Source organism: Nicotiana sylvestris, chromosome 4 (genome assembly GCF_000393655.2).
Source record: "Nicotiana sylvestris chromosome 4, ASM39365v2, whole genome shotgun sequence".
Lineage (NCBI taxonomy): Eukaryota > Viridiplantae > Streptophyta > Magnoliopsida > Solanales > Solanaceae > Nicotiana > Nicotiana sylvestris.
The window spans coordinates 13,532,718-13,556,353 of NC_091060.1; the positions used below are offsets into that span (position 1 = coordinate 13,532,718).

General features: G+C 36.0%; 1 protein-coding gene across 2 annotated transcripts; it reads right to left on the bottom strand.

Moving 5' to 3' along the window:
• Positions 1 to 1,934: 1,934 nt before the first annotated feature.
• On the bottom strand, positions 1,935 to 21,979 carry LOC104226559 (uncharacterized). Of its 2 annotated transcripts, none has more exons than XM_009778586.2 (18): positions 21,656 to 21,979; positions 14,002 to 14,211; positions 13,497 to 13,592; positions 13,060 to 13,112; positions 12,832 to 12,928; positions 11,205 to 11,278; positions 10,209 to 10,320; positions 9,182 to 9,292; positions 7,816 to 7,892; positions 5,856 to 5,922; positions 5,436 to 5,501; positions 4,313 to 4,420; positions 4,046 to 4,176; positions 3,812 to 3,878; positions 3,655 to 3,722; positions 3,481 to 3,574; positions 2,871 to 2,941; positions 1,935 to 2,780 (listed from the first exon to the last, which is right to left on the bottom strand). In XM_009778586.2, the coding sequence occupies exons 1-18, from the start codon at positions 21,800 to 21,802 to the stop codon at positions 2,285 to 2,287; spliced, it is 2,145 nt and encodes a 714-aa protein (XP_009776888.1). In that variant the 5' UTR covers positions 21,803 to 21,979; the 3' UTR covers positions 1,935 to 2,284. The 2 variants fall into 2 exon arrangements, with proteins under 2 accessions (XP_009776888.1, XP_009776887.1); XM_009778585.2 differs by having other exon boundaries at positions 3,481 to 3,577.
• Positions 21,980 to 23,636: the final 1,657 nt, after the last annotated feature.

Genomic DNA, 23,636 nt, shown 5'->3' on the forward strand with positions numbered 1-23,636 from the left:
TGCTGGAATATTTCCGAATTTTTAAGGGTGTTTTTGTTAAGATTTTATCTCTATATAAAGAAAGGCTAAATTTTAATTACTGTTAAAACTGTGACTATTTTTCAATTACCAGTTGTAAATCTGACTATTTTTCATTTCCCCCCAGTATTTAGCTTTTATAAAAAGGTTACACACTATAAGGAATAATAGTAGAAGCTGATGTGTTTCCTACTTTTAATGGATTCTGATTCTGATGGCTGTTTAAATTCTATTTATGGTTTTCTTATCTTTGGGGAAAGGCCCCCATCAGTTACCACTTGTCCAACTGCATTGTCTCCTCAACTAGCTAAACAACTTATCCCTGGCAATTTGAACTTCTTGATGATTCTGTCACAATTGTTACTAAGTCAGTTAACCAAATTTAAGCTGTTTCGAATACTACTGCTATGGCCTCGTGTACGTGTCTGATTTACCATAACAAACACAGTATTTAGCTTTATAAAAAGGCCACACACTTATATGGAGTAATAGTTGTGTTTCCTACTATTAATGGATTCTGGTGGCTGTTTAAATTCTATTTATGGTTTTTTTTTTCTTTGGGGGAAATGCTCACATCAGTTACCACTTCTCCAACTGCATTGTCTCCTCACCAGAGGCGGATCCAGGACTTCAAGAGAATGAGTGCACTATTGTGAAGAGGTGGATGAGTGCACTATTGTGAAGAGGTGGATCTAGAATTTATATTTGACGGGTTTAACTCTAGTCTCTTACCATAAATCTACTACACTTTTGAAATTATAGGTTCAAAACTATTTTCTTTTTAAAATTTTAGTAATTTTCACATACATATCTATACTACATGTCAAAAACAAGACAGTTCAGAGTGGGATTTGAATTGTCAATTTCACTTATAGAGGTGCACCCAATAATAATTACACCATAAGAGTTTTTGAGCATGGGTTACACATAATATATTTAAGTAATTTTGAAAAAAAATATAACATTGTTATACACGGTTTAGGGAGAAGAGTATGGATTCACGTAAACCCATATCCCTCAACTTGGACTCATAGCCTGTTTGACCAAGCTTCTTTTTGGCCAAAAGTGCTTTTTTCCCCCAAAAGCACTTTTGGCCAAAAATTGAGGTGTTTGGCCAAGCTTTTGAAAGAAAAAAAGTATTTTTGAGGAGAAGCAGAAAAAAGTAGCTTCTCTTTAAAAGCACTTTTTTGAGAAGCACTTGTGAGAAAAATACACTTACAAGCAGTTTTTTAAAGCTTGACCAAACACTAATTGCTGCTCAGAAGTACTTTTCAAACTAATTAGCCAAACACAAACTGCTTCTCACCAAAAATCTTTTGAGAAAAACACTTTTGGAAAAAAAGCACTTCCCAAAATAAGCTGATTTTTACAGTTTGGCCAAACGGGTTATCAACTTGGGTACGCCGCTGCTCCTCGCCTAGCTAACGGCTCCTCACCTATGCATATAGAACGACCATATAATAGACGATTTCACTTATTATATATTTGAATAGAAGAAAATGACCCTAAAATAATCTCCTTTGTTTTATTTACAGATCTTCTATATTAGTTTTAATTGATTTCAAGTGAAAAGGATAATATAACAAAATACTTTTGTAATGAACTCTACAAAACCACAAAACATAAAAAGGAGAAAAAAAAGAGTTAATTTTTATAGGGCGAAAGTTATATTTTCAACTTTGTCTAAAGAAAAAGATGCTCTCTAATTTTATAGACATTTTTCTTCCCCGATTTTAAGATCCCACCATTGACCAGTCTTAAAAATACAAAACCACCTAATGACAAAGCAATTGCATACCAAACTCGTGGTAATAGATTCAACGGACCGATGCCTGCTACTTCATCTAGGAGAGGAAAAAAACAATCGATATGCGGTCGTTAGAAGTAAGAATAGCCATAAAAAGATTGTCTCAACATAATTCATCAACGGATATTGCATCCAAAATTTCTTTGTATTTTGGCATTAGAAGTGGACTTGGCTAAGTATACCTGATCTTCACAGACTCATGTATGTTGCATTATGAAGATACATTTGACTGTTATAATCCTAACAAAGTTCCTAAATGGTTCTGATACAATGCAGTTCTTTCACAACTTCGCAAATTTACACAAATAATAAATACATGGAACTACATCCAAAGATACAACTTGTAAGGAAAAGTCTGCTCAAGTTAGGAGGTTCGGTCTGGAAGTTTCTTATCCTGGTGTACATACATGACTGTCCATTCATTATTCGATATGGATCAAAGATTTCTGTGTTTTGTGTTTAGGTGTTTCTATCTTTCTGAGGTTTGCCCGAGTCCCCAAGATTTAACTCTTTTTCCAGCTCATCAAATTCCCAGCCACCAATCTCTTCTGCTGAGTAATCCTGGTTAATGTTTTCAGATTCAGATTCCAATTTTGCCAACTCTGCTTCAGACACCTGCACGGCTTTAGTAGCAGCTGGTTTCTTTTCCTCCTTTTCCCCAGCTGCAGGGGCTTCTGTTGCCTCCCTCGCAGGAATTGATACACTTTCATCTAGCATTTTATAGGATGGGGCATCAGATACCTGCTCCGGTTTGGTAGAAGTTGCAGTTGCAGGGGCTTCTGTTGCCTTCTTTGCAGTATGTGTACTTTCATCAGGAATTTTATGGGATGAAGCGTCCTCTTGGGTAGGGACCTCCGGGACCTCCATTTCCAGTTCTGGCCTCTCAATAGACTCAAATTCTTCTCGTAACTTTTCAATGTTCTCAAACAGCTCTTTAATCGTTGGCTCATCTTTCCTGAATGAAAAGAGAACAAGTAGCTCACTGGATAGAGTTTGAACCAACAAAAGCTACGTGAAACAGTTAAATTATCAAGCAGAAGCAAACCTGGACACTGTCCCTTGTTGAGCATAAAACTGTTCCATCATGTTGTCGACTACACTGAAGGTGGTGATAATCTGCAATAAGATGAGACATATTACCTTGGGAATCTACATTGATATTGCAAGGCAGATAGAAGAAAGTAAAAGGGGAGAGCAACACAAACAAATGGCCTCTTTGCTGGTTTTTCCAAAGTGAAACGCTTGGATATGGAAACTTAGAAGCATAAAGGGTTATGTGGGATTTGGAATGATAAAGAAGATTTCCAACTCACAAACAAGGGGAAGGTGAAGATAACAAGCTTCAAGTCTCAGAGACAAGGATTGTGCCATGTTGGCTACTCCAATAAGTGCAGCGTGCACAAACATAAAATATCAAATAGAAATCAAATTCTAGCTGTTGCTCCTAACTAGGCAATTAAAGCACTTTATAATTTTCAACACTAATCACAAACCAAGGCGCAAGTTGGAACAGATAAGGCTTGCAAGTCACCAATGACCTCCACCAGATTTAGGTCTTGGACAGAAAGAGTGGAGGCAGCTCGAAACTTGTGAATTGAAATGAATACCAATTTCATAAAGATTCATCAGATTGGTCTCCTGTAGTCAATTTTTACCTTAGCTTCATAGTCCAGGTACTCCAACTCCAGATTTTTCCTAGGGATCAATGCTTTTGATTCCCCAGAAACCAGACCAGATTCTTCTGCTGAGCTGCTATATGAAAACAAAATAAGCGTCAACAATGTGACCACAAAAATGTACAGGCTTATGAATGCCAAGAAAGACCTTACCCTTCACCTAAACTCTTTAAGTTCTCCACATATTTTCTAATACGATCAACAGAAGGCCTCAACTCTTTCTGTACAAGCAACAAACACATCATATATCCAAGAGTAATTCCAATGACATGATAGACAAAGCAACTACGATCATTTTTCAAGCAAGTACCTCGTAAGCAGAGAGAAGTTTCAAGACCAAGTTCACAAAATAATCTTCATGCCTTTCCAATTCAACGCTACAGGAATGCAAGGCAGCAACAATTACAAAATAAAGCATGCTCCAAGTATATCCATGAGGATAAGGGTTAACCGTTTAAAAAACAATAATATTAGGTGTAGTACTTCTAACATTTTTTTTCCTGAAATTTGGAAGAATGATCATGTGGTAAATCCTGTAACATACTTGGCCTCCTTCTCTTTGGTCTCTGTAAAAGAGGACTGAAGAGCCCAAGCGTCCTCCAAAAACTTGATCCACGAACTAAGAACATCTGCTTCCACTCTACATGAGCCAATGGACTTTGATAGCTCGTCTTCCTTCAATGATATAGAGAACTCATGACCAAATGTAAAAGAAAACAATTGGAGATCCATATTGGTGGATACAGCTTAAGAACTGGAGGTAGAAGCTAAGCAAAGAAGCATTGATTTTAAAAAGAAAAAAAAGACATACTCTAGTTTTTAGATGAGCAACAATCTCATCATTAGCGTCATAGAATTGGTCCCTCTCTTCTCGGACATTCTGAAGGCGCGCACTAGCTGCTGCCAAGGAGATATTGACCTAAAAGCAACCCAGTTTAGTCAGGACTGGGACATGGGAAATTAGAACAATTTGAATGCAAAAACACTAAAGCAATGTCAAGCTCTTTTCAGTTAGTGAAGATTGAACATCAATACCTTTTGCATTATCTCAACTTAAGAGGTATCAAAGATATAATGGAAACTTGCGTGGAGACACAGGTGGTGCAATTCAATAATCACATAAGTGGTTAGATATTAAAGTTGATTGAAGAATGCATTATTTAACCTCATAAACTATGTATTGCAGTTATCCACAGCACAGTCACATTGGTATTTAGGCTATGTTCCACCAGAACCTACATACAGTGAGCATTTACCACCATAATTTCAGAGTCAGCTTTTTGTCTAAATATCAAATCTTTTACATACAGTAACCTAAATATTTTTGTGGAAGGTATGTTACTCTTCTTAAACTAACCAAAGCTTACTATGTCAGAAACAGTTAAGAAGATAGGAGCGGAAAGGTGAAATTTTTTAATGTCATCAATAGGTTAGAAGCTTTCCTTCACAGATGATAATTTTTCTTGTCAAGACCTTGCCTATCTATCGTACCACCCCACATCATCAAGACAAATGATGCACCCATATTTCTAGGAATTTCTTTTTCTTTGATTAGCTCAATTTCACAACATGAAACAATTATTGCAGTATTAGGGAGAGCACAAAGTATCATATTATCTGAAATTAATAGATGAGCGCACTTGTCTTCATCTAACATATTAAACCCGTCTGTCTCTGGCCTACATCAAACTACATTAAATGTAGTGTCTAGCATTCTCCTTTAAAATACAAATAAGCATGAAACTTCATACACCTTTCAGTTGATATGATGAAAAGAGATTGTCAAAGGTAGCGCATACGTTAAATAACTTAGCTTAACTCCAAAATGTATGTTACTGTATGGAGGAGGGAGGATTTGTTCTATTTTTATAGGTAAATAATTAAAATATTTAAAAACAAAGCACAGATGGTGTCTTCCATGAAAAACTGATTACCTGTTTCAATTGAGCTTCAATCTCGTTCCTTTGTTTCTCCAGAGCTGAAATCTCGGCTGCTAATTCCTGAAAAACAAGCAAAGGAACCAAAACCTCAAAATTTTCAGTCCAAGCAAAGCTCAAACTGCTTTAACTAACTTGTAAAGTTTAATGCGGCAAATACACAGAAAACATTAGAATAAATAATGAAGGAAGACTGAAACTTCAGTAGACATAGTATAAAGGGTATTTCATATTATTATTTTGCGCAGGGTAATTCATCTTCTTATTCTCTTCTCGAAACTTATGACTACATATTGAAAACCTTCAGCCACGTCAGGAAATTCCAAGAGTAGTATGGGAAACCTATTTTTTTAATGTAAGTACACTTGAACATATGAAGCATTCCAACAACAAGGAAATGTCCTATAAGCACATTACCTTCTCTACTTCACCAACTTCACCGGTCTTGGCAACACGAAATTTTAGTGCTTCCTCTTTCTGAACTCTGTCCACAGTAAGAATTGACCATAAAACAATTAGATATGTAGATATATATTGACATTTTTTCCAAGAAGCAGCATAAAACACTTAATACAAGTCATCTTTGGATGGAGGAAATAAGGTGTTACTCTATATGAAATCATCAGAGATTTCATGCCCATAATCCCTTTAACACACATGATCATAATAGAAAATTTACTCACTGAGATACTTTGATTTGACACTCAAATCACTTCGCAATTTTCTAAAGAAAATCAGAACCTAATTATTAAGGAGAAAGAATTTCAATTCTCTAGCATCTTTTGCATGGGCACCAACAAATTAAATTCATCAGGTCAAGTACAGGTAGCCTGACCAGTCTGTGATTAAGAATCCATGCAACACATTGGTAGGGTCCAGCTTCTGTGGTGGAAGATAACCCCAGTAATTTCGATGCTATTCTCAACAGGGACCGGTACATTGACATAATAATTTCAACATCTCTGAGCAAAACAAAATATTTTTGGGAAAGAGGCATAATAATCTAGTAAGATATTATATGAAACTTCTCAAAAAACAATAACTTTCTTTCAAGCCTTGTTAAGGTGAGGAGCTTCCAGTTCTTGAATGCATACAAAACTAATCACAGAAGTGGATGATCAAAGCCTAAATTCAATTCCGACCTGAGAAAGCAAAATACGTGGTTTTTAACCTAGAGCCAGATATTACCCCAGAATATATGATGTTATTGGTCATGCTTTACCAGAAATGTTGGAAATAACCTCTGAGGTTGTTTTGAAAATGGAATATGCTTTTCATAACAGTTCCAAATTATCCAAAAAGATTATAATATGCTAACTTGGTATAACTCACCCAAACTAGAAAGCCCAAGTAATTTCATAGAAATGAGGCCATTGTGCTTTATCTAGCAATACACCGAATATAGTAATACAAATGCTCTTTTCTTGCTTAAAGAATATCTAAACTTTACTGAAGCATCAAGTAACCAATTAAATAAGTTTGCATTCACCTCCTATGCAGTTGATGGATACCCCCTGCATCACCCTTTTCTTTATTTGAGTTTTAGTATGACATCAATGACATTAAGTAGATGCAAATAGTACAAAAGATAATAAGAACAAAAGTGAGTTTATTAGCCCCATTACAATGTGCCCTATGCTAAAGATAAGGAGCTAACAAAGTCCAAAAAAATGTCAGGGGAGTTTATAGAAGACACTTAGTCTTGAGAATGTGATTAGGAGTTGATATTCCATCAAAACCTCTTAGATTCCTTTCTGTCCAGGCACACCAAAATATACAGGAAGGAATCATTTTCCAGATTTTCCTGACGGATCTACCAACTTTCCAAGAACTCTAGCATATGTAGGAACATCCTTAATCCTCTCAGGCATGACCCATAGTATTATTTTATTTAATTTGAGTTTTTTGGCAACTTATGGCATATTACGTTACAAAACCCTTCAGTTCATCTCTAATCCAATGAACCTAACATGTCACTGAAGTTTCCAAGTCTCATCCGCAATCCCCTCAGAGGTAGTCCTCTCGATAACTTGTGTACTATTTTCCGAATCTCAGTTGCACAAAATGATCTCTTGGTGTATGAAATTTAGTAGAAGTGCAACATGGAAATAAAGAATGAGATCAATTACAGCATAAATCTCGAAGTAAGTTCTGATAACAAATGAACTAGCTCAAGCCAAGAATTGAAGCAAAAAGAGTGCAGATTCTTTCTAGAGGCAGGGTACTAACATAATGCTACATACAGAAGGGATGAAGATTAAAAAAAGGAATATATATGAGGCCAAGGTCTTGGCCTTGTTAGTGACTAATCAAACAATTTGCAGCTTTGTCAACTTCCAAAACACCGAGACATAGAAATTGAAATAAGAGTTTTAACCTGTGATCTGAGATCTCCGTTTCAGCTTTGTTGGTGGAGCTAGCAAGAGATTCAGATAAGAGTTTCAACTTATCAACCTGCAAATAGTCAAATATTGCTTGAATCTTGTGGAAGATGAAAATCACCTATTTTTAAGAGGAATGGATGATTTGCTAGAAACAATGTGCCTCATCAATGTATAATGGGATCTCCAATTGGTGTTTGTGCTAATAAAATTTATGCAAACAGAAATTAACAGAAGCATGATGTTTTCTAAAGCAAAAGTAACTAGGACACGCAGACCTTAAATTTCAATCATATTGTACAGAAGACAAAGGAAGACAAAGTGAAAAGCTAGATTCAAAACTGATAAGAGATGCCTTGATATCCACCATACCCTAAAGGGTCGTTTGGTTGGGAGACAAGTTGTCCCAGGATTAATTATCCCAAGATTAGTTATTCCGTGATTGTTATCCCATCCTCCCATAGAGATAAAAATAACATTACAATCCCAGGATAACTGATCACGGGATTAGTTATACCGCGATTTTATCCTAACCAAACGTGGGATAAACTCATCTCAAATTTAATCGCGGGATTAATTATCTCTTATCCCTCGTACCAAACGAGCCCTAAAAGATAATAGATGTTCCCAACAGATGCAAGGGAAGAACCAAAGCAGCTAATTCACAAAATGTAGTTGTGGAAGTAGAACTTTAGAACACTAAGCTCCTCAGCAAAAAAGTGTAGAACACTAAGCCACAAAAACAAAATAAAAAATGAAAAACAAAACAAACTAAAAAGATAGAAAGAAAGATTTTATTAAACCAAATCACTCATGAGTGAAATTTTGAAATATGGCAAACTCAACCAACAATGGCATGCCTGACAAAAAAAGTAGGTCATAAGCTTGAGCCTAAAGGAATCTTTACATTGCCGTAAATAAGTGTCTCAAAGGTGGGAGTTTTACCTATTCATAGGAGAAGGCACTAAGAAGTACATAAAAATATGGACTGATGGGAAAAAACCCTTAAAATTGTAAAATTCAAAAGGAAAAAATGTACAGAAGTTAAATATCAAGGCCCATAACAATATCAAAGTCAATGAATTCTAAATTAGAGAACAAAACATACCATATAAGTATTTCGCGACATACGGGATAGACAACCCAAGGTATAAAGCATGTGCAGTCAGAAAATCTCACTCATTGCGGCACTAGGCCCAGAGACTTTCAAAACACGAATGTACATCACATATTAACAAGGTGTTTGACTGACAAGTGACAACATATGAAACAGAAGAGAAGCATGATGCACTTCCAAGAAGAGAGAACCAGGCCTTTTGTTAGAGAAAACAAAAACATAATCAGATTAAAGGGGTAATATACCTTTTGAGAATGAACTTCTGGAGAGTCCCCATATTTAAGAGTTTTTTTCTTCAGTAGAAGCCCTTCTAATCTGGAGCAGACTCTAATATGTGCGAGTGCCGCTTTCAGAGCCTATTGGAAAAATAACAATGGCACAATCAACTATGTCATAAATTTCTAATTATAAAAGATAAGTAGGTTTTCCTAACACATGCAGTGCTAGGAAAATTTCATTCATTTTAGTCTCTTATAATGTTCTTGATTAATGAAAGCCCCTAACACAACATCCATCTTAAATAAGCAAAAACTCATAAAATCACAGGGCTCTGAGTAATACTGTTTGTGGTAAGTCAATACACACTCATTTACCACTTATTATAATCCATTGCTTATGCAATGGAAATGAATCTCATGCAGTAACCTCATGTAGAACTCCTCACTTGCATAACAAAGCACTACAATGAAAAAAAGGCAATGTAAAATTCTCCTTCTAGATAAGGCCTACAGAAAGAAAATAACTCGCCAAGCCAGTAGGGTGAAGTATGCTTCTTCACTGATGTGAAACATATGTTACCATCTTATTACACAGGGTCAGACCTCATTTGAAAATTCTGAACGAGTGATCAGATTTGTGAATTGGAAGTGAATGTAGAGGAATGCCTGATAATTCCATTGCTTTCCTCCTATATAGAGCGCATTTCCACTTTATAAATAAACCAATTATATTTTATCAAATACTTACATACATATAACAACTCCTTCCCAGACAATATTCCATTCTGGGACATCTCAAAGTGTTTTGACACACTTCATCAAGTAACAATATTTCATAAAACTTTCATCTAAACTCATTTAACAATATAAGGTTAAATCAAGATGTGTAATTACTTGGTCAATCCAACTTTAACCAACAAATAGTTTCTTTATTCAACTGCTAACATAACATGCGTTTGAATTAACTTCTTAAACCCCGTGCCAGATTGATTGTGTATGACAAAATAGGGCGGGTGGAGTAAAAAGGGAATAACAGAACACCGATCAGGTTCACCTCTATTGAAGCAGCAGTCTCCTTGGAAATTGTTTCATGACCCTCACTTGCATCCTTTACTGTTTTTATTTCTTCAAGTTGTTTATTCAATGTGGAGACTTCAGCATCAATTCTGCAAGTGGAAAGCAATTATCACAACCAAAAAAACTAAAAATCGAGGCCGAAAGCAGAGATCAATGGCACAATATCAAGGGGTTGAGAGGTAGCTCACTTGTAAGCTCCTTCACCTTCAAAAGTAGGTGGAAGGTTCGAACATCACAAGTAGCATTCCCTCCCCCTATGTAACAATAAAAAGTTTCTAAAATGGCAGGATATCTAACTTATTACCTGTATTTTACAATCATTAATCACCAATCAAATTGGTTAAAAATGGTCAAAACGAATTCTTTGCTTGGTAAAAAGGTTATTGAAATGAGCTGGACTTTTACATATATGGCATTGTCCAGGACAGAATAGGATCATAAACAAATTTAAGATCACACAAGCCTCAAAAGATTCCCTGGTCATGTTTCAAGGGCTTGACTACCTCTGAATGATGTATCTTAATAAAAGAACACCTGAAATTTCCTGTCACGGCAAAAAATAAAACACAAAAAAGAAATGCCTTTTAAAATTGTATGTTCCATTTTTCACTCTTGATAGCGCTACAACTATCATTTCATTTACACCGAAGGAATCTTAAGGAATCGAAAGGAAATGAGACACCGTCATGTTTAAATACATTATCATCTTCTTCCCATCCTAAAGAAATTAGTTAGTAGGAGCTTTCCCATCTCTCGACTTTTTTTTGGATGATAGTGGTGTCCGAGCCAGCTTGCGCGCATATTAATCATAAAAATAATAAGATGCAGTTACTCATCGGCTAAAGAACTAAGTTCAATCAGCCAAAGCTCTAAAAACAAGGGAGAAATTCCACTTCAAATTAATTTGGCTCCACGCTGGGGGTTCATTCATACACATATGTCAAAGAATTTCAGGTGTTATAAGAAGTAATACCTTCCAAGATCTGCGTTAATTTTCAACCCTGTGATGGCACTTTCTGCAAACTGCAATAGCTCCTCACGTTTTACCTGTCAATGGATAGAATGGTTGCATAGGCTAAGAAGTCATGATAATAGGTGTACATTTTGATGTTTGTTTCTTTGATAAATAGATACTGAGGGACAATATCAATGAGGAAAATTACCTAAAATCTAGGTGGATGTGGAGACTAATGTTAGGCAAATGCAAGTGTTAAATAGCATGAGAGAAAATTGCTTCAGGCAAATGGAAGGGGGTTGGAGCAAGAGCTGCATCAATTCTTTGAAAAATGCAGCACAGAGTGTTCAAGACTTAAAATCACATGAAAACATCTTCACCTGAGCACAAACAGAAAGCAAAAGAAAGTATAACGAAGTCTCATGACACTCTAAGTCTCCGCATGCAGTTAACTTTGATTCACGGGATCAGAACAAAAGCTGCTGCAGCGAATGTAGCAGGAAACAATTAGCCTGACAATTTACTTAGCTAATACAAAATAAGATACGTGTTTTGAGTTGCAAGCTGTGTTATGACTATCTGAATGACCTCCATAACTTCCATCTGAAGGCTATGCTCATGCATTTTCGCGTTAATTAGAAGCCTTGTGCTTTTTGTTGCATCAATATCTCAAATGAGACTCACTGTCTGTAGCAGCTTTATAATTCACTCATGCTTTATCTAAAAGTCTTCATGTGCAGGCCTGACTCTTTTTCTTGAGAAAAACATGTGAATGTTTTTTCAAAGGTGTGGCAATGAAACTTGAACCAAGGAGATCTACCTACTCTGATACCATATTTAACTTATTGCCTACCTCGTTTAAGAGCTTAAGCTGATAGAGAGGGGATACATTTATTTATTTATGTAGGTATGCAACAGAATCAATAAAGTTTATTCGTTCTTACTTCAAAAGAGAAATGGAATAATCATTGGAAAAGCCCCTGTCAATTCACAAGCTCATAAATATTCCCTTTTAACAAAACTCTTTCATTTATCTTGATGGAATAGAGCTAAACATTCATGAAGGAGAAAATAGAAGTAAATTACGCATCCAAAGGTAACAGACTTCAGGAAACCAAACTTCCTAGAGTAACTGCTAATTTCAGTAGTAGTGTAGTCGACTCATAGTTGGGAAAGGATTTCGGTAAATCTACGCTACAAATCTAGTGGCCCATGAAGAACATAAGTTCACAATATGTGTCAGGGAAACAGAATTTTTCTCTCTCAATATTGCAATGAGAGATCTGGTGATCTGGAACTAAAGCTTGTTGAGGTGCTTTTTAGAGTGATTCTATTGTTAAGATATAAAATACAGAATGCTTTTTAAGGATAAAATAGTATTCAAATTAACTGGAGATCCCGGTTAGTTAACCAAACCAACAGAAGATATTAAAGAAATATCTGGTAGATGATTTACCGCAATTGAACTTCACACCAATTTTGAACTTCAGCATAACACAGATTCAACTAAAAATTATTAAACAGATATGAAGGACCATACGTCATTGATTGTCATGATAATACAACACAATGAGGAGAGCCACCAAAATCAAGAGCTTATCAATTATGGCATACGCTTATAGAAAATAGAAAGACTTTTCCTTACCAATACTTCATCTTTGTAGCTTGAGAAAGCTTTTGCCAGATCCTGGATGCTGCCGACTATTGCATTGTGAACCGCTTTTCCTCCAGTGAGACAGAGTCTGCACGCAACCAAATACAGTAAAGTTTCTGTCAATAACTGTACCTACTGTCCACATACCACGTACTGGACTACAGTTTACATATATGTTATCAAAATCAGATACATGCCATCAAAATCACATAAACTCACCCAAATAATTCAAGGAGGAGAGAGATTTCCTCTTCATTTGGCGTTTCAAGAATCTGAATCACAAAAAAGAGTTAACCTAGGCGATCAGCAATTTGAAATCCACGCGACAAGCAAGGTACATGCTAAAAGTCCACGACCAAAAGATATTACACAACCTGATGGACTAACTATAAAGGACTAACTATAAAGCACTAACTATTCTCCAGAGGTATCATCATCCAAATATAACTTTTTATATAAATATTGTTCAAATAAGGCATTCCCCATAGATGTCTTTACTCAAATAAAACAATAGCTGTAAGACTTTTTGAAAAGATCAAAGCAGTCATGAAGATCAAAATTGAGCCAAAGTGAAACAGGAACAAGAGTTACAAGAGAAGCCAAAAATTACTGCAGCTTCTTTATCCAAGCAAGCAGGACTTGGAAATGTTACATACCATACAAATTGATATGCCCTCCAAAGCTTTACTGTAAAGAAAGACATCACGAAAGTTCAGTGGCTCACCACCCATCTCAGAATCATAATAGAGAACCTATAAAATTGTAAACATGGTCTAAGTCAATCTGTATGAAACAAAATATCACGAATGTAAAGTTTTATGTCAAGGATGCAGGAGAAGAACAGACATTAAGATCAACCCTTCAAAAGATAATTCCCTAAGATGAAACAACGGCAATGAAAATCAATTAAGTCAACCTGTTAGAACATTATCTTTAACCTCATCTGAAAATCTAAGTGGTGAAAAAAGCATCTGAACTGCCTGGCGTCTAAGACATGGAAACCTTAAAAGAAGAAAAACTAGTTCACTAAGATTTTTTTTCTTATATACCATTAAAAGACAAAAATGGAGAAATTTTGTCAACATGGAGCAAACTCAATCCTGTTTCATGGTAATAGGAGAAAGATAACAGACGGAGAGCACTCAAGATCAATCTACTCACCAGTGATTGTTTTCTTGGTTCCTCAGAAGAATGCTGCTGCTCGTTGTTCTTCTCTTTATCTTCAACAGAAACCTCAAACATGTTATCAATTGCCTTAAGTGCAGCTAACCACCTTTTCATCAACTGAACTCTCTCTGGTCCCTTGCAAGAACTAGAAGCCTCTTCCAATCTTTGGACCGTCTGTTTAAAGCTTTTGAAGTTCCTATTCCCCTGTCACGAACAAATGAATTATCCATGCACTTTTTACTTCACATTAAAAAAAATGACGTGCAATCACAAGGGTGCCTAGCCACAGAATTGGATAGTTTGCAGTTTACAAAAGGTTTATTAACTGAGCTCCACTACAGCTCTGTGCTTATATGTGATAGCCCTGTAGCATTTTTTATTGGTCTGTAGCATTTCTTACTTTTACCAACCGTATCTTTTCTTTTTTTTAAACTCTTTTATGATTGATGTACCGCGACATGCTTGCTCCCCTGTCAATCATTCAGACGTGTTCTATTCTATTTGAACTTTATCTTTCCAACAACATCAGCCCCTAAATAAGCAGGAAAGATGTGGGAAGTAACTTAACATCATGTAGAAGTTCATGAAGGTTCAACTTCACTACCTAGTAAATAGAGAAAATTCCGAACGAGCTTGTTAAGTTTGATCCTGGACATAAATAAATCTAGTTTCCCTGATGAAGAACCTTCAGGAAGATAGAGGACTAGTAGGCAAAGTTAAAAATAGCACTCTAGAATGCAAAAGAACAACTTAACATCCGTTTCGTTTCATCATTGCTGCAGACCTAAATAAATAAACCCTATCTAACAACTATGCTATTTACGTGATGGTCACACAATTCAACACGATATAAGAGCACATAAAGATCTTAAATTCGAGTTTCACCACTACCAATCAATATAATATTTTCACATGCTTGGCCCAAAGAAAAGAATCAAACGCACACGTAAGGAGGTGAGGAGGCATGTTGCATATCTAAAACAATTTAATAAATAAATAAATGTGTCCTCTCTCTAACAACTTAATCTTTTACCTAAGGAGGTCACATAATTCAATAAAAGTGACTAAACAAGAATATTCAGAAATTCTTAACACGAAAAGAATCATATTTCTGATTATAAGAAACATGCATACGACACCCATTTGCTTCCTTGAATTAAACTGCCAATAATTTGCAACTCATCCTATTATCATTAAAGTGTTCATAACATGATTAGTTGGCACCCAACCCTTCCATTATATTGCTGCTAGTGTGAGCTTATGAAATTTCTTCTTTCTTTTTTACCATCTATAAAGAACTTACATGAATATAAAAGGCAAAAGACATAGTATTGCAATGGTGTGCTTTTTTAAAAGGTTGATTGAATTGATTTGTAAAGAACTCATATAGTCAATCTCTATTTACCTAGGATTGAGGCTTGGTTGATTGATTGATTCAATTAACTACAAAATATCACGTTAAGCTTAACCAGCAGGTTTAAGGGGCTAAATGCTCAGAAAGGCAAAGCTGATTTTACTCAAATCTTAATTGCTCGACATTCTAAAAAGAATGACTTGCTACCAGCACATCACATCTCGACAGACTACTTCACCAAACAACGATATACTTTTTTTGTTAGGATGGTGGTGTCCTAGCCAGCTTGCGCGCACCTCAACTATTCCACTGGGTACTTGCTACCACTCTCCAGCACAGATACCGGATAACTCTGCCACGGCTTAGGCAGATGGGAAGAAATGACCTAGTATTTTTTGCCTCTGCTCACCTCCCACTTCATTGACCACAAGGCCTAGACCACTGATGGTAGGCTATAATCCCGTATTTTAGTCGCTTATTGCACTCTAATTCACTGCACTTTACTTGTGTTGAGCTTTAATTGATAGTGTTTTTGCACTTATTGTGTGTTTTATGCCTTGTAGGAGTGATTCCGAGTTATGTAGATGCTGTGGAGTTAATTCGAGCTATTTGGAGCTTTGAAGTTTGAGTAGAAGCCCAAGCAATTAAGCCGGGATCACGTCCGGGGGTCGAAGACCAAGTCTGGATGTCAAAAAAATGAGAAAACGAATTCACTCTAAGAAAATTGCACTACTACCCCGCGGGGCATGTGCACAAAGTGGCCAGAAATAATTTCAAACGCTTTGGAATTTCCTAATGCGCACCGCATGGGGCGGCGCGGTAGCACAAAAATGTTAGAGTGACTTCCTATTTCGGCTAAAAAAGGGTAGTTTCGTCCGGGATTATTTTGGGACGGCTTAAATACACCAGAAAATACCATTTTCGAGACTTTGGACAGATTTTAGATCTAAGGAAGGTAAGGAGGAGTAGGAATAACATAAGCATAAGGATTCCATCATTCCTTCCTCACTCAAGATCCGGGTTTAGATTGAATCTATGTTTTCCTATACTTTAATTATATTTGTGATGAATTTCTCCATGTCTATGGAGTAATTCCTTTTGGGGTTTGACGGATTTGGTGTATTGATGATTGTTTGTGGATTATCTCTAGTTTTATGTATTTGAATCGTTTTCGAAGATTTAATTGTTGCATCTATATTCACTAGTTCATGTAATATAGAGAGGCATAACTTGTGATGTCTTTGCATCATTTTGTTGGTTGAATTCATAGATTCTTCTAAGTAGCCGAAAGAGGCTAGTTGAATCATTGATTAAACCTAGTTAGGAGAATAATCGAAAGAGGTTTTCCTAAAGATCGATCCACTACGCATTCTTGCACATCTTCACAGTGCCTAAATCAGTGTTTAGAAAAGCGTGTGCTTCGTCGCTTTAAGCGCGAAGCGACGCGACCCACTGTCGCTTCCCGCTCCCTGAGGCTACTCGATCTGAGGAAGCGCGCGCTTCACTTGGAAAAGCAAGGAAGCGAAGAAAGCGATGAAGCGATCGCTTCTGTGCAAAAAGCGCAGGGGGGTCTTTTTTTAAAAAAAAAAAACTTTGGGTCTGTTATTCTATTAGACAAAACAAACCCTAAATCGACAAAAAACTCCTTCCCCTTCGACAAAATAGAGAGTCACAAAACCTACGGTTTTTTACCTGCTGAAGCTAAAATCGAGAAAACAGAGACGCCATTGCTGACCCTTTCTCTCTCGCTCGAGCTCGACCCATTCTCCTTTCTCGCTCGCGACTCGACCAGTCCAGGACCCAGGTAATTTCTTCTTCTGTTCTTCAGTTTTTCTCGTTTTTTTTTCTTTCTTCTTCTTCTTCTTTCTTTCTCGGTTTCTCCAGTCCAGAATAGAGTAACCATTTTTTTCTTTCTTTTTCCTTTTCATTTGTGTATATTTCCGCATATAAATTTAATTATTATATGTATTACATTTTATTATTATATTTCAGCATATAAAATTAATTATATATATGTTATTATTACTATTATATTTCAGCATATAAAATTAATTATATATATATGTTATATTTTCAATTTATTTGATTAATTTTATATGTATTTCATTTTAGAAAATTCATTATTATTTATATATATTATATGTATTTTCAGTTTATTTGATTATGTATTTTCTTATATCTTAATAGGGATTTCAAAATGTCTCAAAGTTCTAAAGAGAAAGACCCAGCTTGGCAATATGGTGATAGAGTTAATGAGAAGAATACAAATGTTGTATGCAAGTTTTGTAACAAAACGACAACGGGTGGAATTTATCGCTTTAAATACCATCTTATTGGTGGCGATGGAAATGTCACAAGTTGTCTGAAATGTTCGCCGAAGGTGAGGGAAGAAATAAAGAATTTTGTTGAGAAGAAGAAGGAGCAAAAAAATCAAATGAGTCATCAACCAATGGTGACAAATCTTGATGATGATGATGATGATATTGAGGAATTGTCACTTCCAACAAAACGGGGAAGAGATGGGTCAAGCCATGGATCATCGACTAAAGGTCCTATAGATTGCTATTTCCCAAAGAAGCCGGAAGCAAAGAGCGGTGGAAAAGATGTACAAAAAATTGCTAAAGACATTTTGAGGGATCGTGCAGTTAGAGCTTATGCACGATGGGTCTATGATGCTGGGCTCCCCTTCAATTGTGTCAACTATGACACTTTTGGAGACTTTATTGAGGCCGTTAGTCAATACAGACCTGGAATGAAGCCTCCCACTTATCATGAAATAAGAGGTCCTTATCCAAATAAGGAAGTGGAGGAGATTATAAAATTGTTGAGGAGCATAAAGTTGTGTGGAACAAGTATGGCTGCTCCATTATGATGGATAAGTGGACGGCAAGAACGGGGGAAATGATTATTAATGTGTTGGTGAATTCTCCCCAGGGAAGTTTGTTTCTTGAGTCCATTGATGCTAGCGACTCATCCACTGACCACATCAAAATGTTCACCTTGATTCAGAACACCATCGAAAAGATTGGCCCAAGCAAAGTTGTTCAAGTGGTCACTGATAATGCAAGTGAAAATGTGAAAGCGGGTGGCATGATTGAAGGAGCGTACAAGAATGTCTATTGGACTCCATGTGCGGCTCATTGTATCAACTTGATGTTCGGGGACATTTTCAAGGAAAAACCCTTCTTTACAGTTTTTGGCCAGGGCATTAGGGTACATTCTTATATTTCTCAGCGACCCTTGTTATCGAATATGATGAGAAGATTCACCATGCAAAAAAATTTGGTGAAACCGGGCAAGACAAGGTTCGCCGCTGCTTTCTTGACTTTGCATAGTATCCACTTGCAAAAACGCAATTTGAGAAAGCTGTTCACTTCAGAGGAATGGAGCAAGAGTAAATTTGCAAAGGAAAGTGCGGGGAAAGAGGTTGCACGCATTATTCTTTCTTATTCTTTTTGGAATAATGTCCTTCATGCTCTTAAAATTGGTGGCCCTTTGGTTAAAATACTCCGTTTGGTGGATGGGGAGCAAAAACCACCAATGTGCTACCTCTATGAAGCTATGGATAGGGCCAAAAAGGCTATTTAGCATCATTCACTGATGAGCAGAAATATGCAAAGGTCTTTCAGATCATTGATGCAAGATGGAATGAGCAACTTCATAGACCTTTGCATGCAGCTGGACTTATTCTGAACCTGTCACTCTTTTATGATCAGTATGAGAATAATTCATTGGGTAAAGAAGTGTGGACAAGATTTCATCAGGTTGTTATCAAGTTGACCCCAGATGAAGACTTGCAAGAAAAGATAGTAGATCAGCTTGCTACTTACAAGGCAGTTGAAGGACTTTTTAAGCTCCGACTTGCTATTAAACAAAGAAAGACGAAGTCGCTAGGTGACCAAGTATTTCTATATTTTATAGCTCTAACTTCAATGTATTTTTTATACTTATTAACTCTTGAACATTTTTTTTGACTTCTATAGTTGAGTGGTGGGACCAATATGGTGTAGAGACTCCGGAGTTACAAACTTTCGCCATCAAAGTTCTAAGTTTAACTTGTAGCTCATCCGGATGTGAAAGGAACTGTAGTATTTTTGAACACGTGAGAAATAAAAAGAATTATTTCGTGTTTTGAGATAAAGTAAATTATATCTCAATTGTCCAAACTCCTACTAATTAGTTGACACATCTTGTTTGCAAATTCATACAAAGAAAAGGAATCGACTAACCTTGAAGCGCCTCTATAATCTAGTGTTCATAAAATACAATAGAGCATTGAGACATCGCTACAACCACCGCAATATAATTGATCCAACTCTTTTGGACAATATTGACGAGGCTAATGAGTGGCTAACCGGAATTCCCGAAAATTGTGAAGATGAAGAAGTATTTGAAGGCGACTCCGATTTCACTTGGGGTGATGTTGCGGTTGGTAGTGGAGTTGGGGAGAATCCTTATGGTTTAAGAAGATATACTCCAAGTTCAAGCTCGATTAGGAAGGGAAAAAGTGTGGCTACCACAAGTCGATCCTTATCCCTAATTGATGAAGATGAAAGAGGAGGGGGAAGAAGAAGATGACGAGCAATATGAAGATAATAGAGGAATTCAAGATTTTGACAATCTTGAAGAAGAAGAAGAAGAAGAAGAGTAGAAGAATAAGATGTTGATTCTAGTAATTTAGTAGCTTTGATTTTGCTTGTCCTATGGTTTGTGGATGATTTGGTGGTATCTAGTACCTACTTTTAAGTTTTTAAATTGAAGTTTTTGATTATTTATAATTTTACTTTATGTTTTTTAAGAATTGCGCTTCACTTTAATAAAGCGTGTGCTTCGCTTTTGAAGCGAGGCGGCCCTTGTCGCCTTTTTGCGTTTCGCGCTCTCAAAAACACTGGCCTAAATTGGTTCATCTCATAAGGTTAAAGACTTAATCGAGAGAGGAGTTTCTGTTGAACGTTTGAACTAATAATAAAGTGAATTCAAGAGACTCACTTGAAGATTGGAAGTGAATTATTTAGAGTTAGATCCCGAACAATTATGTTGCACCTATCCTGTCAAGACCCTATCTTCTCCCACTGATAACCTTAGTTGCTTATTCCTTGTCTCGATAGTCATTAGTCAATAGTTTTAGATTCTTAGTTAATTTCAATTCTTAGTCATATAAATCTCAATTGTTGATCCTCCTGGATAGCAATCAAGCTAGAAACTACGAGATTACTGTTTAAACCCAATCCACGTGGATATGATATTATATTATGCTATCTTTGATTAACGAGCACAATTTAAGTGTGTGTTTTGCGCTTGTCAACCACAACCTTGGGTGCACCAAATAACGACATAGAGCCCGTTTGGATTAGCTGACTGTAAATAGTTGATAAACTTGAAGTGTTGAAAAATATTTTTAAGTGCTGAAACTGATTTTTTAAATAAGCATTTACGTGTTTGGATACACATGCTGAAACTGATAACAATTAGTTGATGTGTTTGGTAGAAAAGTGATGATAACAACGGCAACAACATACCCAGTATTATCCCACATTGTAGGGTCTGGAGAGGGTAGTGTGTACGCAGACCTACCCCTACCTTGTGAGGATAGAGAGGTTGTTTCCAATAGACCCTCGGCTAAGGAAGAAAAGTGATGATAAGTTGTTCTTTTATTAAAATGACTAAAATATCCTTAAAAACTTTACAAAAGATTATAAATTAAAAAGTTTTTTTAAAAGAAAAAGATGAACAACGAATATGGAATGAAAATAAAGTTAGAAAATTTATATTGGGAATAAAATTTTGTGAATCAGAAAATATTATTAAAGATAAACTAGTAAAAGCCTTGGTCAAACTAAAAGTGCTTATAAGTTAAAAAGTCATAAGTTGGGGGTGACCAACTTATGACTTATGACTGATTTTAGCTTATAAGCACTTGACTTATAAGCATTTTGGGTGTTTACCAAACGCGTAGATGAGCCAAAAGGTGCTTATAAGCCAATTTTACCAGCTTGTAATCTTAGCCAAACACCCTCATACTTGCTTCTCCTTCTAATTTAAGTATACACACAAGCACAGTTTAAAAAGTGCAGCAAATTTGTTCCCTTCACACATGTACAACTATCAAATACCAATATCACTTAAATGTACTACATATTCATCCTCAAGAAAACAGTCTAGTAGCTAAGAGTCCATAACGATTTTAAAAAAAAAAAAAAAAGGAAAAACGCACTATGTTTTTTACATTTGATTCTAACATGTATTTACTAACTCAATAAATCGACAATAAACTTGAATAGTGAAGAAACTTACAATGCGATCCTGTAAGATTTTAGCGCCCTCGGCAACTGCGTGACCGGCGTGTTGAACGACGGAGTCGGCGTAGTTCTTAACAGTGCGTGTGAGGTTGTTATTCCCAACCTCCACCGCTTTATTCATGGCTGATCTCAACCACGACATTTTCAATTGAAAATTTCAGCTTCAAATTAGGGTTTCACAACAGAGAAGAAAGAAGGAGGAGGAGGAATTTAGAAAAATGGCGTCGTTTGTTGATTTTTATTATAGTGAAGAGGAAGAGTAAGATCGTGCATGCAAATGCTGCAAAGTGTTGCGCTGTGGACAAAGTTGGGATTATTGTGAATTGCGTGCGAAGAGCACTGTTTTAGACATATTCATGGTCCACCACCATGGGAAATTCATTTTTTGTAAAATTACACTTAGACCACAGAAGTTTTATTTTACTCCAATTTCCTTTTCTTTTCTTTTTTTGATAAACTAGAAATTTTATTCATTAGAAACTACTTAATAACAGTCCTTTGATCCATTGGATCATTACATAAAGAAGATAACCGATGCATGGCATGGAGATTACCAAGCTTAGCTAGTTGCCTACAGACATTAATAGAAACAGTCTTAGCATAAAAATCACCCACTATGTCCGCCAGCATCGTGGTCATGACATAAGGTGGTAGACCAACAAGACGATTAAGTTTATTAACACTTGGGAGCATAGTTGCATTCTTTGCCAAAAGATGAGCCACTTCATTTTCTTGACGGAAGTTATGTCGGATCATCACTATCTCCCTTCTGGAGGTTAGCCACCTGCAATTATTAATAAAAGCGTCGTAAGTTACACATCATGGTTAATGTAATTTAATATTCATGTTGCGTCTGTTTCCACTTCCAGTGGATATAGTTTCATATCCCAGGCGAGTTGTACACCTCGGTATAGTGCTTGTAATTCAGAGTGGATAGATGCTCTTGAGTAAGTTTTTATCTGGAATCCCACAACCCAATCTCCACTGGAGTTTCTAATTAAGCCCCTGCTCCAATTTCCTTAAGAGTAGTAGCATTCAAATTATACTCAAAACTGTAAGAAGTCTTGATTTCTATTGCAGTAACAAGGTTAACTATAGTACTCCCTCTATTTCATTTTATGTTAATTTGGGTGCGAAATTTAAGAAAGACAAAAGAACTTTAATTTATGATTCAAAATATGTACAGCTAAATGATACGCTCAAATTACACTTTAATAAATAGTGTAAGACGGTCGGTGTCAAATACAATAACCCAACAAGGTTGGGGTCGAATCCCACAGGGAATAGGTGTGAAAAGGTTACTTGATTAGTGTGTTGCTCGACTAGAGTCGTAGTTCTATCCAGTTAACGGTAGAGTATGAATTGAGTTTGATTTGAAGTAACAGCTAGTTGAAATATTGAGAATGTAAATAATTTGATTAAAGAAACCAAGGTTGTGTCCCCTTTAATAAAGTGTAATTCTATCGGTGTTAATATGATATATTTCTAATGGAAGGTCTTTTTGATATGCAAATGATGTCTAAATGTCTACCCAATATTTTTCAATAGTTGGGTAGTATTTCCTCTTTATAATTTTTTTCCAAATATAAAAGAGTTGCAATTAAGAACAATCAATATATGCCAAATAAAATTCACTTATTCCTAAGCGATTCTATTAAACAAGGTTTAGAGCCTTGAGTCTTTGATATTTACTTCTTCCAAATTCCAACCCACTTTCCCAAGCAAAGCAAGAATTTAATGGCACTTGTTAATGTTTGCAACCACCAACAATAAATGAAGAATGAGAAGTAAATAAATATCACTCAACCATTATATATATATTCAATGTTAAACACCCATTAACATAACACACATTTAGGGTCCACAACCTTAGTATTTAAAGTTAGCTACACATGCTAAAATACAAAAGGAAGATACTATTTAATGCCATAAAGCTTACAAAGTGAAAGATTCTTGACCCAAAAGCTTCCAAAAGA

Coding starts and splice junctions, on each gene's coding strand:
- LOC104226559 (XM_009778585.2), bottom strand. CDS start 21,802: ATGTCGTGGTTGAGATCAGCCATGAATAAAGCGGTGGAGGTTGGGAAT. Junction 10,321..11,204: donor ATTAACGCAGATCTTGGAAG/GTATTACTTCTT, acceptor TTCCACTTGCAG/AATTGATGCTGAAGTCTCCA. Junction 5,502..5,855: donor AAGTTGGTGAAGTAGAGAAG/GTAATGTGCTTA, acceptor CTTGTTTTTCAG/GAATTAGCAGCCGAGATTTC.